At 44.5% G+C, this 14508-nt stretch overlaps 1 protein-coding gene across 1 annotated transcript in view; it reads right to left on the bottom strand.

Moving 5' to 3' along the window:
• The window catches only part of POMT1 (protein O-mannosyltransferase 1), a 29069-nt gene extending 15895 nt beyond the window's left edge, over window positions 1-13174 (bottom strand). The window contains exons 1-9 of the mRNA XM_056860368.1: window positions 13032-13174; window positions 10917-11023; window positions 9742-9792; window positions 8480-8626; window positions 7283-7388; window positions 5949-6014; window positions 3973-4066; window positions 2015-2170; window positions 839-969 (exon numbers count right to left, since the gene is read on the bottom strand). Of these exons, the coding sequence (XP_056716346.1) occupies window positions 839-969; window positions 2015-2170; window positions 3973-4066; window positions 5949-6014; window positions 7283-7388; window positions 8480-8626; window positions 9742-9792; window positions 10917-11023; window positions 13032-13153 (980 nt within the window). The 5' untranslated portion in view covers window positions 13154-13174. The remainder of the gene's footprint in view (window positions 1-838; window positions 970-2014; window positions 2171-3972; window positions 4067-5948; window positions 6015-7282; window positions 7389-8479; window positions 8627-9741; window positions 9793-10916; window positions 11024-13031) is intronic.
• Window positions 13175-14508: the final 1334 nt, after the last annotated feature.

Genomic DNA, 14508 nt, shown 5'->3' with positions numbered 1-14508 from the left:
ATAAAGGTAAAGGTAGTCCCCTGTGCAAGCACCGGGTCATTCCTGACCCATGGGGTGATGTCACATCCCGACGTTTACTAGACAGACTTACGGGGTGGTTTGCCAGTGCCTTCTCCGGTCCTCTACACTTTACCCCCAGCAGCAAGCTGGGTACTCATTTTACGGACCTAGGAAGGATGGAAGGCTGTAGACTATGCCCCAGAATCCTTTGCTACATGCAGTGGTTCAACCAGGGCCGACCCTGCTTAGCTTCCAAGATATAACAGGATCGGGCTAGCCTGCGCCATCTAGGGTCAGGGCCTAACCCTCTGAATAATTTCACCCACCCTCTGAATAATTTCAAGAAATAATACATCTATTAAGATGTCCCAACCCTTGATGGCAAAGCTTCAATCCAGTTACTACACCATTTACGGAATACTAAAGCCAGTTATGTGGGACAGGCACATGAGGCCTTCAATGACAGATGTCACATCAAGCTGTGGTTTACACAAAATAGAGGTTAGAACCAGGATTTGAGCTTCAATATGTACATGCAAAACTTGGCGTCTTGCCACTCGTCTGCTTTCACGTTCCATTCACTCAACACTCCCAATTCTATGGTTTGGAGGCACTGGGAGGCGGAGCAAAAATTGATAATGACTTCCTTGTCAATCACAGCATCACAGTAAACCAGTTAGAACATAAACCGTAGCTTGCAAGCCCACTTCGAACAACAGTTTCCGATTCTTGCTTGTAGGCTGGCTGCAAACACTGGCTGGTCACTTCAGACATCAGACTAAACTCAGGCTTAACCTTTCTTAACTGAGACTCTGCCACAGAACAAAACAGCTCCCACCTGATGGGATAAGTGTTCTTGTGAGAATGCAGCCAGCAGGGCATGGGCTTGCCCAAGACGTTCCGCAAGGTGATCTGGGAGCCATACGCCACCTCCAGAGGCTGCCCTTGAGTGATCCGAGCAAGCCCACCCTAGAAAGAACCACAAAACATTCAGCCAAGTGGTGGAGGTTTCACAAACCCAGAAATAACTAATATTGCTGTCTAAAATCATATTTCCATCCAGAAGTGGGCTAACGTCATCAGGCCTGGTTCATACATGAAAGTATAGAAGTGGATCCCTTTATTCTTGATCACAGACAGATGGATAAGTGAACTGGAGCTCCATTTGAACTGGAGTGAGCATAAAAATTGTGACTGCACTGTTGTACCTGCCCTCTGTTGTAGAGCATGTGTTGAGACTGCTGGAACAGGGTTCGTGAGACCCAGATTCTGATCTCCACGTGGCTGTGGAAACTGAGTGACCTACCTCACGTGGTAGTTGTTGTAAGGATAAAACGGAGGTCAGGAGAACAGCATTGTAAGCCACTTTGGGTTCCCATTGGGGAGAAGCAGCAGGGAATAAATAAATAAAACACACCATTAAGACATCTTACGCTTGGCTGTTTCCCACGCCGTCACCCCTCCAACGACTTCGGGTCTTTGTTTTGATCATGCATGCCATTTGCGACCGTCAGAGGTCACCTCGCTCTCCCCCTGCATTTTGCCCACGTTTTCAGAGACCTGTTTTATCTCTAATGTGAAAACGTGGGGGAAAGCAGGGGGAGAGTGAGGCGACCTCTGGCGGTCGCAAACAGCATGCATAATCAAAACAAAGACCTGAAGTCGTCGGAGGGGTGACCGTGAGGGTAACAGCCATGCATAAAAGGCCATCCAGTAAGGAACATATGCATGCGAACCAATCCATGGTCAATTCAAGATCGTGGTCCTTTAGCCTAAGCAGGTTATGAGCCGAAGGTTCTGCTTATTCTCTGAGCTGGTATCTTTACCCAATCATTGGTCAGCTCCCGAATCTATACAGCCTGGCACCTGGGCCGCATTATCCACTGCTGGGACTGGAGGAGGTGTTGGACACGCAGAAAAACACCCACGCTCTGGCCACACTATTTTTCATTGTACCTCCGTGGGCATACGTCAGCACTGTCAGCTGTCAGGCCCCTGGGCCTTTCTTTCTCACCTCTAAGCTCGCTTGGAATGCGCTGGTCATGATCTGGTCGTGGGGCCCAGAGCGATACAGCAAAGTCAAGTGGACGTAGAAAAACAACAGGTACGTGGCTACAGGAATGACCACAAGAGCGAGTCCTCTGGCTAGCAAGTGACATAGGAGAGAAACCTAACAGGAGAAGCACACACAAAAAAGGTCCCGGTCATATCCAACAGCTGGTTAGAGGCCTCCGGGTTGGATCAACCTCCCCCCAGTGGCTTTATTGGACAAAATTTACCCCACCCCCAAAAAAGTTGTCTTGTTTCAGAGAAAATCAAAGGGTCTCTGCTATCCATAAACAGGATATCAGCATCATGTTCTCATGCTCATTCTGGCATGCAACCAGTGACTTTGCAACATCCAAGTGGTGGCAGCTCAGGACATTTTGGCTCCCAAGGCAGAGAGGGCTGCTGTACCATCCTCTCCCGGTACTAGAGGAAATGATCCTCCTTATTTCTTTGCTCCTGTGGTCCTCTTTAACAACTGCAAGGTAATCTATGCATGCCCAATTGGGGCTTCCCAAACACTCACTATTTGTCTTGTTGGGAACTACAAATGTACTGATAGAGGCATGAAACAATTTCCTAAGTTGGCAGAGTGCCCCATGCGAGCCAAGAGAGAGACAGAGGCAGGGATGTGATGACACAGCCTCCTTTTAGATCCTGGTTCAGCTGGACTGGCCCCATATCCACATGTGGTTTCCCCTTTTTAAAATCTCAATCTGTTGCAGTGGACAAATGCTGTGAGCCAATTTGGGGTCCCCGGTCAAAAAGTGGGACACAGAATCAATCAGTCAATGAAATATACACCTTCCAGCTCAGGAGACTCCTTCATTTGTTTATTTAGTAAACTGCCTTTCTCAAAAAAGACTTAAGGCAATGTAAAAATGAATAAAGTTTAGCAGAAAAGCTAGATTTGAGTCCAGTAGCATCACCTTAGAGGCCAACAAGATTTTGGGAAAAAGCTTCGAGAAAAAGCTCCCTGTGTCAGGTCTTTGGCTCTTGAAAGCTCATATCCCAAAAATCTTGTTGGTCTCCAAGTTGCTACTGGACTCGAATCCAGCTCTTCTACTGCAGACCAACAGGGCTAACCTCTGAAACTAATATAGCGGGGGGGGGGGGGGAAGACTCGTAAGAATCAAACGGTGTGGCCTACCAAACCATCTGCTTTTTTTTAAAGATTCATTATTAACGCCATTAGCCAGAAAAGATACAAACCTTGTCAATAAAACCCATTACATGATAAAACAATCTCTTTGTAAAAAATACAGATAAAATTATATCAATTAAAATTAACCTTATTAACACTAGTAACCTTTTCCGAGCGGATTTTAAGTGCTGCAGAACAATATCTGGCTACCTGTAAATAACACTGGGAGTCTCCCTCCCATAAGAGGAATTTCATTTTCTCTTCCTCTGGACTGGATTCCATTGTGTTAACGAGAGGAAAAATTAGCTTCTGACCGATTCCCTCGCAGTAGATACACCTAAATAGAATATGACTTATACTTTCCATTTCACCTGACCTGCAGGGGCATCCCCAATGAGATATTGATAACTTCCTAAATTTCCCCTCCAGGACTGCTGAAGGCAAGGCCGACCCCCCTTGCCAGGGTTAGGGCTCTCCTTTGCTTATTTAGCTCTATAACAGGCAGATATTCAGCTGGAGACCATCTGCTGTTACATTTTGCATCAAGGGCTGCAAGGCTGTTCGTGTTTTGGCATTTGTTACAATTTGCACAGGAAAAGCAGCACACGCTGGACAGCTTTCCGAGAACTCTGAGCCTGGCTTTGGCCGGAAAGAGCGGGGTAACAAATGGAAATAATAATAACAACAACAACTGCCGTGACGTATCTCAAGAGTTTTGGAAGAGCTATTTTCCTTACTGCGCACTCTTAGAAGCCCAAAGAGGTGCCAGCTTTGCTACTTACATTGGGTAAGCTCCGATCGCCAACCAGTTGCCACGAGTGCATTCCTGCCATGGTCAAAAGCAGGATGTAGGTGAAGAGGCCCATGTATTTCACCCTGTGAAAGGAGCATCGAAGACTGATAACGTGCACCGAAACCAGCCTGACCACAAGGATGCATGCAAAACATTCACAGGTGAAAACGCTTTCGGAGGTGCGTGTTTCAAGGTGCCTTTGGAAAAGTTCCTAACAGGACAAGGGGCACAAAGCCATCGGGACAGCATTACCACAGCGAAACCAGCAGGAATGGGTGGTTCCCACAAAATGAATGCTTTCTGGTTGCAAAGCTGTAAACCCCCACAGCAGGTAAGCCAAGCAAACCCTCCAACCATACGCCAACGACTGAGACAGTGGGGACGCCGAGGATTTTCATAAAACAGGCAGCTCGGACCTGAGATGGTTAACCCTGAAAGCCATCCAGGGGGCAACGAAGCATTCTGCCCCCCTCTCTCCGTGGCTCTGAGGACAGTGCACAAGAGTAACATCTCTCCTGTGTCACCACGCCTCAGCAACGGGCATTCAGAGGCACCCAGCCGCTGAGCATGGAAGTCACAGTTAGCCACCACAGCCAAGAGCCATTGATCTCCATGAATTTGTTTAATCCCCTTCCTTTTGACATTGCTGAACTAATGCACTTAGTGCTCTCTTCAGTCCCACTCAGGTTTGGGAGAGGAGAACCGCATCATCTGCGCACATTAAGATGGGAAGTTTCTTTCCTTCCATTAGTATAGGTGCATGAGTATCTATCTTCTGAAAGCACTTTATGAGGGAATTAATGCATATGTTAAACAGGAAAGGAGCCAGGAGGCATCCTTGTCTCACACCCTTCTGTGTAAGAATGGGAACAGACAATTGTCCTTCATGACTGTACCTTATACATAAACTCGTGTTTTCATGAAGTTTCATAATCAGGTAAAGAAGGCATCTGTCTATTGTTGTATTCGCCATGTTTAACCATAATCGCCCACGGGAAACCATGTCAAAAGCAGCTCTAAGATCTACAAACACTGAAAACAGTGAACCTTTTGCAGACCGCACATGTTTTGGGGATAAAATAATCCCAAACTAAACAATGATCCAGTGTCGACCTTCCCTGTCTAAGCCCTGCTTGTTCCTCCTCAAGGTAGCCCTCCTGATCCAGCCACTCACAGAGTTTTAGGGAAAGATGTTTGGTATAAAGTTTACTAATTACAGTCAGCAAACTAATTGGTCTATAGCTCTGTTACCTTTCTTGCAGATGGGGACAATAATAGCTAGTACCCAATCCTGCGGAATTTGGGCTGTGTTTAAACCCCTTCAAAGCCATCTAAACTTTTGTCTGCCTCAACATCTAGTAAATTCCACACGTCAATTATAACGATGCATTGTGGGAAGCATTTTTTTTTGCTGATCCTGAATAAGCTGCCCATCAATTTTTATCGGGCAACCCCATTCTAGTGTTCTGTGGAAACCCAACTCTAGACATTTTCTCCACACCACTGATAATTTTGTGTGTGTGTTAAGTGCCATCAAGTCGCTTCCGACTCATTGCGACCCTATGATTTAATGTCCTCCAAAACATCCTATCCTTAACAGCCTTGCTCAGGTCTTGCAAATTGAGGACCGTGGCTTCCTTTATAGAGTCAATCCATCTCATGTTGGGTCTTCCTCTTTTCCTGCTGCCTTCCAATTTTCCTAGCACAATTGCCTTTTCCAATAACTCATCTTCTCATAATGTGACCAAAGTACGGCAGCCTCAGTTTAGTCATTTTAGTTTCTAGGGTGAGTTCAGGCTTGATTTGATCTAGAACCCACTGATGGGGGGGGGGGTTGGCAGTCCACGGTAATTTTATAAACCTCTTATTGAAAATTTTATAAACCCCTTATTGTGCCTCCCTGCCCTCAACTGTCAAACCTGCATGACATCCTCAACGATACGAAATGCATAATTTAATACTTACCCAACTGCGCAGGCACAGGAAACTCCACTGAGGCAAAGCCAAAACCACCATCTTGCAGAAAAGGGGCTTGAATAAGAGGACAAGAAAGACTCAAAAACCCAAGAAGGATATACAAGTAAATGCAGGCAAGCAGTTCAAACTCCACCACATTTAACTCCATGGTCTCTGCAGAAATGTTCAGTGTAATGAGAAAGCTGCGGGCAGGGTTGTTAGCCAAAATGCGCTTTGATTGGGGAATTAGCGCGCAGATGGCAATTACAATATTTATATAGCGAGAAGCAACCAATGTATACCAGAGCCCGTATCTGAGACCTTAGAATAATGACAGAGGCAAAGGATTCCAAATTAAGAGAGTTTATGTAATTCAAGCATTCAGTGTGGCAGTACAAACATATAAAGAGCCTAGGAGCAAAAGGTGGTATGAAGAGACTTTTGCCAAGATGGCAGGTTTAAGATGACGGGAGATACTTCACCTGTATTGGAGCGGAGTAGTCCTGAGTTCCATAGGCTAAGAGGAATAAAAAGGGGGGGCCCCTGCATGTTCAAGCATGGCTGCCCACTCTGACAGAGTGACAGTCAGTGCGAAAGGGGAAGACCTAAGGCTCCTAGAGTAAGTGGGTCCAGCTGCAAGCACCCTCTGATATGATCAGTTCTCTGGACCCCTGAGCCCTGACCTTGGCACCAATGGTACAATACGTCGATACATACAGAAGGAAGTATAGGCAAGAGATGTGACTAACCGCTTAGCCAGCCGGCATGGTTTAGTGGTAAAGAGCGGTGGTTTGGAGTGGTAGATGCTGATCTGGAGAACGGGGTTTGATTCCCCACTCCTCCACATGAGTGGTGGACACTAATCTGGTAAACTGGATTTGTTTCCCCACTCCTACAGCCAGCTGGGTGACCTTGGACTAGTCACAGCTCTTAGAGCTCTCTCAGCCCCACCTACATCACAGGGTATCTGTTGTGGGGAGGGGAAGGTAAGGTGATTGTAAGCCAGTTTGATTCTTCCTTAAGTGGTAGAGAAAGTCGGCATATAAAAACCAATTCTTCTTCTTCTAAACACACACACAGGTTTAGTACAAATTCAGTTCCCCAGACATCACCCAACCAGAGGCAAAAAGGCCATGGATTATAATTTGCACAAACTATCCTATGGAATAAAGGGGGGTGCATTTAAGTTCCCCAAATAAAATGTATTTAGATAATGATACCTTGTTTTTCTCCCCAATTGGCTTACAACGCAGCTACCCACAAAACAAAACAAAAACAAAACAAAGCCTGAAGAGACACGTTTCCGCAACTTATTCATAGATTACTTTTAAAGAAATTTTTACCTCTGCAAGTTATAGAACTTCAGGTAGGATAAAACACCCAGCAAGATGAAAAAGATTAAGACTGACTCCAACAGCATCAATCTAGACTGAGTGATCAGGGAGTTCTCTGTTAGGAAAAGAAGGGGAAAGAGACAGATACTATGCGTATGAAATACACGTCGTACAAGCAGGCGGCCTTTAAGGAACTGCAATACGAGGGGTGGGGGAGGATTTGGAAATCCCACTCCTACTCCCTAAAATTTCCAGGATTCTATATACTCTCAAGGACTTAAGCAGGCAAAGCTCACTCCCGCCCCACTTTCCCCTTAACAGACCTCAATTGCTCTCAACACTGTGTGCCTTCTGAGGCACGCTCAGTCCTCATCAGGCCGAATGAATGAATTTATTTGCGGTCAAAGACCAATAAATACATATTGTATGTAATACCTAACACGCAATATAATATCATATAAAATAAAATATAAAAACTTATCAGATAAACTACCATACTGTAATCTGTTTTAAATATAAACTCTTCCTTACACATAAAACAATCATCAGAATCATCCACTATTAGGCTTCAGAAGACCAAGCTTGTCATTACCTACGTCTTTAGTTTTTATCCTACTTCGAGCTTTAACTGCTGCAACACAGTATTTAGGAACTTGTCTTGTAATTAAAGGGGTTTCGCTTGTCAGTAATTTTTCAAGTCTATATTTATTAGAATGGCCAGGTAAATTAACTAAGAATGGGGATAGAATGGAGAGTCAAAGCTGATCACATATAGGACATTTAAAGAAAATGTGTTCCCTAGCCTCAGCTTCTCCAAGTTCACTTGGACAAATTCTTGCCTCAAATGGAATCTTATTGTATTTACCTTCAATTACGGTAGACGGTAGTACTGCTCATCAAGCTAGAGTAAATGATCTGCGTAATTTGTTTACATTTAAATCTGAGAGGTCTGAGAGGGATGCCAATATATACCTGTTTTTTAAAGATGACAGGAAGCCAGGTGTCCTTGCTATATCATGTTGCATTTCAGTATCTTCTACCCTTTATCTTAGTAGTTGTTTTGTGTGATCTTTATCCAGTTTCAATCTCATCAGGCTATTTTGGGTCCCCACATGCTATGTTTAATTTGCAAATTCATTTTTCTACATAGCTGGGGAGGCTGTTGGCTTTCCGTCCCTACAGACAGTGGAAGGGGACAAAGCTTACCAAACACAATTAGCAGAGCAGCTCCATGAGCAACAAGGTGTGAAAAACGCAGCTCCACCAAAATCTGGTACGCCAGAGGAACACACAGGGCACCCGCGACTGCAGGCAGCAGCCGCAGGGTCCAAATGGGCACGTTGGAACTATATTCTGCAATGGGGAAAGCAGAATCAAGAGTCAGAAGCCACTGGGCATGATGCACACTTCCTAGAAAACAAAGCAAGCATTAACACAGTCCTAAATACTGTGCTACTGGGTCTTTCTCTTTCAGAACTGTACGTTTGCCTTGTGATTTTCTACTGCACTTACCATATCTTCATCCGACTGCTACCCAGAGGAAATCCAGGCTAGATGTTCCTGCGGGGGCAAGAATTTTGCCCTCGGAATGTGATTTCTCCACCTGCCCCTAATATTGTGTTCCTGGGGGTCTCCTGTCCCCCAGGAACAGGATTTCAGTGGGGCATTTTGGACTTTGAGGACAAAGATCTGCGTTCATAACTCAAACTGAACTAGAAATGGAATGGCCTACACATCACTGACCCTTTCCCAGAAGACTGCCCTGATCTTTAATTTGGCACTGACAAATGGGTTAAATTACATTTAAATCCTTAATTTAAATATGCAAAATAACAAGGTTCAAGGTTATTTCAAGCCTTATTTTCAGAGCAGCTGAGCACGAAGTGAAGTGCTTGAAACGAAGATGGAGAGAGCTCCAGATGTTCTCTGCATTCCAAACCAGATGCTAGTTTTCAGCACTATTACAGTCACCCACAGGTTGGAATCACATTAATTACTGTCTGGTCTCCTTTTTCTAACCTCTCTCTGGGGCCCACATACTTGAAGGGCCACCTCTCCCTGCATCTTCCTGAAAGTAAGCCTCTTTGGTCATAGGAATGAAACATGCCTCCCATTTTAAATGCAGGAGGGGGGAAGTTGTCCCCCATTATCAAGTCTGAGAAACACCATTTACACACTAAAGGTATGCCAACAACCCAATATTTTCAAATGAGTGTAGATAGCATGACAGGAAGATGAGATTAGCTATAAATGCCTCAAGCAATACAAACTCTTTGGTGTCCCTATAAGGGAGAAAGGCAGGAGATAAATGTATTTAAAATGTTGAAATGCATTAGAAGGACAGTTCATTGCCATCATGGAATGTATGAACTGTCCCCGGGAAGGAATGATCTGCATCCCATCTAAGATCACAGTTATAATAACTTTAGAGCTTCTGATCAGCAACCATAGTGAAAACTGTCTCTTACCGGCGCCAATTCTATTCCATAAAAAATTCCCATCAAATCCACCTAAGTAACCTAAAACAGAAGAAAATAGGTCATGATAAGGACTTGGCAGCCCATATAATCATTTGGGGGTTGGTGGTAAAGAGTACACGACTTTAAAAAATAATCAATTAACAAACATCACGCACAAGAATATAAATAACATTTTTAAAACTATAGTCAGTTAATCTATCATCCTGAACACTGTACATTATAACCAGTTAACAATCCATTAAGTTACACCAACCAATATATTGGCTATAATTCCACTAAAATTCCACTAATTTCACCCTACTTTCACATCAACTCACCATGGAATGAACATCTTTCCCTTCTTTCTTTCCCGTTTTTGGAAAAAGTTTCCCATCACAAGTGATAAATTTCTTTTCCAAATCAAACAAAGCTGTCTATTGAATGCAAATCAGCATCTTTTACATAACTTATTTTATATTCTGTATATAAAAACACACACACATACATATGTTTGAAGTTTTGTAGAAACTGGTCATCTTTAGTGCAGATTGCAAAGAACATTACAGGCAGAAAGGTACGGGCAAGTAACAGTATGTGACCAGAGGGCCATGAGGGAAGGGCAACACCCTTAGTCTCTCCCGCCTACTGCAACACCACACAGGCTCCTAAAATTCCCATTCCCATAGATCAGGTGAATGTTCCAAATATCTCTTATTTTAGACAGGAACTGTTTGATACAGTTAAATGTCTATTGTTTTTATTGTTTCTCATATCTCTGTATCGTTGTTTTATTGGCATATGCCGTATTAATAAATCTGATTCTGATTCTGCCCTCCATCACACCTGGATCCAGCTCCAGGTAATAGTCTCCTTCTCTCTAGCTTCTGCCATTGATAAGGCCATCAGAGAGAGGGCAGAAAGAAACAGGGCAGCTGCCAGGGACCAGATCAACCTGAGAACCCCTCCCCGAGAACATGCTGCACTTAATCTGGTGTCATTCATTCTAGATTTCGATTCAGTGAATAATTCATTCTGGGTTCCATTTCTGGCTGGAAAGTGGGGATAGAAGTATCAATTAAAAAAACAAACCACAGTTGACTTAATTGTGTGGCCCAGTTACCTCTGTTGTACCTTTGTGATGGGGTAGGCCACAAATTTTAATGAACCATGAGATTCTTCCCTACCTCCAAAGGCCAAAAGCATGTGACCAAACGGCGGGCCGCTGTCATCCACAAAAAAGATCTGCTTCATATACAGAGAGAGGAACTGTCCATAGTAAACTTCATCGAAACTGAAATACCAAAGAAGGGAAAGGTATGTAGACTTCACACTGGATACTTAAAAAACAGGAACAGAGATACATCAACTGTTATGAACTATGCCCTCACCCAGGATAGTCTGATCTCGTCAGATCTCAGAAGCTAAGTAGGGTCAACCTTGAATGAGAGACCACAAGGATGTCCAGGGTCTGGAGACCAAGTCCTATGAGGAAAGGTTGAAGGAGCTGGGTATGTTTAGCCTGAAGAGGAGAAGACTGAGAGGTGATATGATAACCCTCTTCAAGTACTTGAAGGGCTGTCATATAGAGGATGGAGCGGAGTAGTTTTCTGTTGCCCCAGAAGGGTGGACCAGAACCAATGGGTTGAAATTCAATCAAAAGAATTTCCGTCTAGACATTAGGAAGAATTTTCTAACAGTTAGAGCGGTTCCTCAATGGAACTGGCTTCCTCGGGAGGTGGTAAGCTCTCCTTCTTCTGGAGGTTTTTAAGCAGAGCCTAGATGGCCATCTGTCAGCAATGCTGATTCTATGACTTTAGGCAGATCATGAGAGGGTGGGTATCTTGGCCATCTTCTGGGCATGGAGCAGGGGTCACTGGGGTGTGTGTGTGGGGGGGAGGTAGTTGTGAATTTCCTGCATCGTGCAGGGGGTTGTACTTGATGACCCTGGTAGTCCCTTCCAACTCTATAATTCTATGTAAAGGCAGGCAATGGCAAACCATCTCTGTTCATTTCTTGCCTTGAAAACCCTACAGAGTCACCATAATTTGGCAGTGACTTGACAGCAGTTTCCACCATCATTATGCATCCACAACTGTATCCTCAACTGATGCTCTTAAAGACACATTGCTTGGTTACAATTTAATCTTGAATATAAACAAGAGTGGGCTTGAAATTCTGTCCATAAATCTAATGCCCACTCTGCTAGAATCTTTGCCCTCACTCCCCCACTGTAATCTTAAAATGCTTACCAGTCAACAAATTAGGGGTGGAGCCAGGAAAACTGCCTCTGATTGCACCTCCTGACCAAAAAGAAAGGCAGGGCTCGAAATTGACGTGAAGAAGCTGTTGTTCATGTACACTGGGGATGGGAGGGGCTGTGGCTCCGTGTTAGAGCATCTGCTTGGCATGCAGAAGGTCCCAGGTTCAATCCCCGCCATCTCCAGTTAAAGGTACTAGGCAAGTAAGTGATGTGAAAGACCTTTGCCTGAGACCCTGGAGAGCCATTGATGGTCTGAGTAGACAGTACTGACTTTGATGGACCAAGGGTCTGATTCAGTATAAGGCAGCTTCATGTGTTCATTAGTCCAGTTGCCACAGCAGACCTGTGCTATGGGGGTTTGGTTTGCTCTTGGCCATCAGGGGAGGAGGCAATGGGAATGAAAAAACACCTTGAACCAGCCCTGTTGAAAGCCAATGATCTAAAGCAGAGGTCCTAACATGGTACCCATGTGCACCATGGTGCCTGCAAGACACCTTTCCTGGCGCCTGCAAAGCATTTTTAGAAAGTGGACAGAGCCAGGTGGGGCTCTTGCTCAGCAGGGCTTCTGATTAGCCATTGAAGATTTTATTGGGTGTGAAGATTTTTTAAAATGTTGCTTTGGCAGCAGCTGCCACCACAGCCCAAAGATATTCACTGCATGGTGGAAGGTAAACTGTGGCAGCCACTTTGTGGCTGGATCCATCTCCTGCGACAACCATTTTGTGGGAGCTGTTTTTTGGGGCTGTGCCACCACCCTGTGTCAAAATTGCAAAGGTGCCTACAGGCTCAAAAAGGTTGGGGACCCCTAATCTAGAGGTAAGCTAGGCAGAGAAATAAAATCCTCTACAAAATAGGAATGAACAATGACCTCCCACACTGGGATGCTCTGGGGATGGATACAACAGATGCTGCCCCCTCCACTTGACACTGTGTCATCAAAGACAACCAGGATCCAAGAGCAACAGCAAACTACAGTGTGTGTCTGTGTTTGGGGGAAGAACCACAACCTAATTAAGAAAATGCAAAGCAGTTTGCTTACACTACAGCTTGGGGGTACGACAGTGACCACAGCCGGCTTATTAATCCAGCGACAGCTAAAACCAACAGATTGATGTTTATTTCCACTGAAAGGACCACGGGGTGCTTCAGGAGGCCCAGCATCTTGTCTGGCAAGCTTGTCGAGACTAAAAGAGGCAGAAAAAGCTCTTGTTACCATCCCAATCATAACATACTATGAATAGTCAGCATTTATATAATGCGCTTTCAAGGTGCTTCATATGCATTGCCTCAGATCCCAGAGTCTGCTGTAGTTTGAAAAAATAAAGAAAAACCAAGGGTTTTGTTGGAAGCTGAAAGACTCACAGTACTCTTACACAGGATCGTTTCCCCACGGTCACCCCTGCCGACTGCTTTGGGTTTCCTTCTGATTAATGCATACCTTTTCCGCCCGTCAGAGGTCGCCTCACTCTCCCTGCGCGTTTTGCCTGCATTTGCCAGATTCTGCCTAAAACAGCATCTGGAAAACATGGGCAAAACGCACGAGGAGAGCAAGATAATGTCTGACGGTCAGAAAAGGCATGCATAATCAAAAGGAAGCCCTGAAGTAGTCAGCTGGGGTGATCACTGGGAAACGTCCCTGCATAAAAGACCACAGACTTATTGGATCAGCACTGTTCATAGGCTGATCTGATGAAGTGCAAACTATGACACAAAAGAAAAATGCCACAATAAATCCATTTGTCTCGAAGGTGGCACAAGGCTCTCAGTTTACACAGAAGCTCAGTAATCCATATCACAGCCCCAAGAGGGTATGTGGGCAGTTGCCGAAGGCCTCTCAGCAAGTTCATAGCCAAACTGAGATTTGCAACAGAGCTTTTCTTGCTCACAGTACATACTCCTCGGCTGTACATGTCATCAGCCTAGTGACTGGAAGACAACATTAATTGAAAGCCATTTGGGGCAAGGGAAAATGGGCACACATCTGTCAAGAGGTGCTCATATGCCACAATGCAAGAGACACCCCCCTCACACATGCAACAGCCTTTAACTTGGCATGCCCGACACCTGAGAGCATCATGTAACAGAGGGGTCAGCAAAACTGATTTACGTTTACCCACCAAAAAAACATCAAGAAAAAAAATCACACCCAACCTTGGACATCATTTTAACATCCCTGTTCTGAAAGACGCTGTCAGGAAGGACATTACCAGATCCTCAACACACTAATCTTCCAATGAACTCCAGAATAATTCAAACTCTGGGAACATGCACTGCCTGTCAGACTACAACATGCAATCATTTATGCAGTTAGCACTATAATTATATGAATTATTTATAAAACACGGTGTACAGCTAGGCCCTCCTAATAAGAAAATCGAAGTACAGCTCCGGCAAAGCCAGCACCCTGGTTTACAGGTTTATGAATCCCAGCAAATTACTTCTGAATGGAAACAGATGGTCAACCTGCTTTTTCTGTCATCCCGTTAATAATGCAATTCTACCATCTATAGTACTGG

This window comes from Euleptes europaea, chromosome 14, assembly GCF_029931775.1.
Source record: "Euleptes europaea isolate rEulEur1 chromosome 14, rEulEur1.hap1, whole genome shotgun sequence".
Lineage (NCBI taxonomy): Eukaryota > Metazoa > Chordata > Lepidosauria > Squamata > Sphaerodactylidae > Euleptes > Euleptes europaea.
Note: the sequence above shows the minus strand (reverse complement) of the source record. Positions and strands in the feature narration are given on the sequence as shown.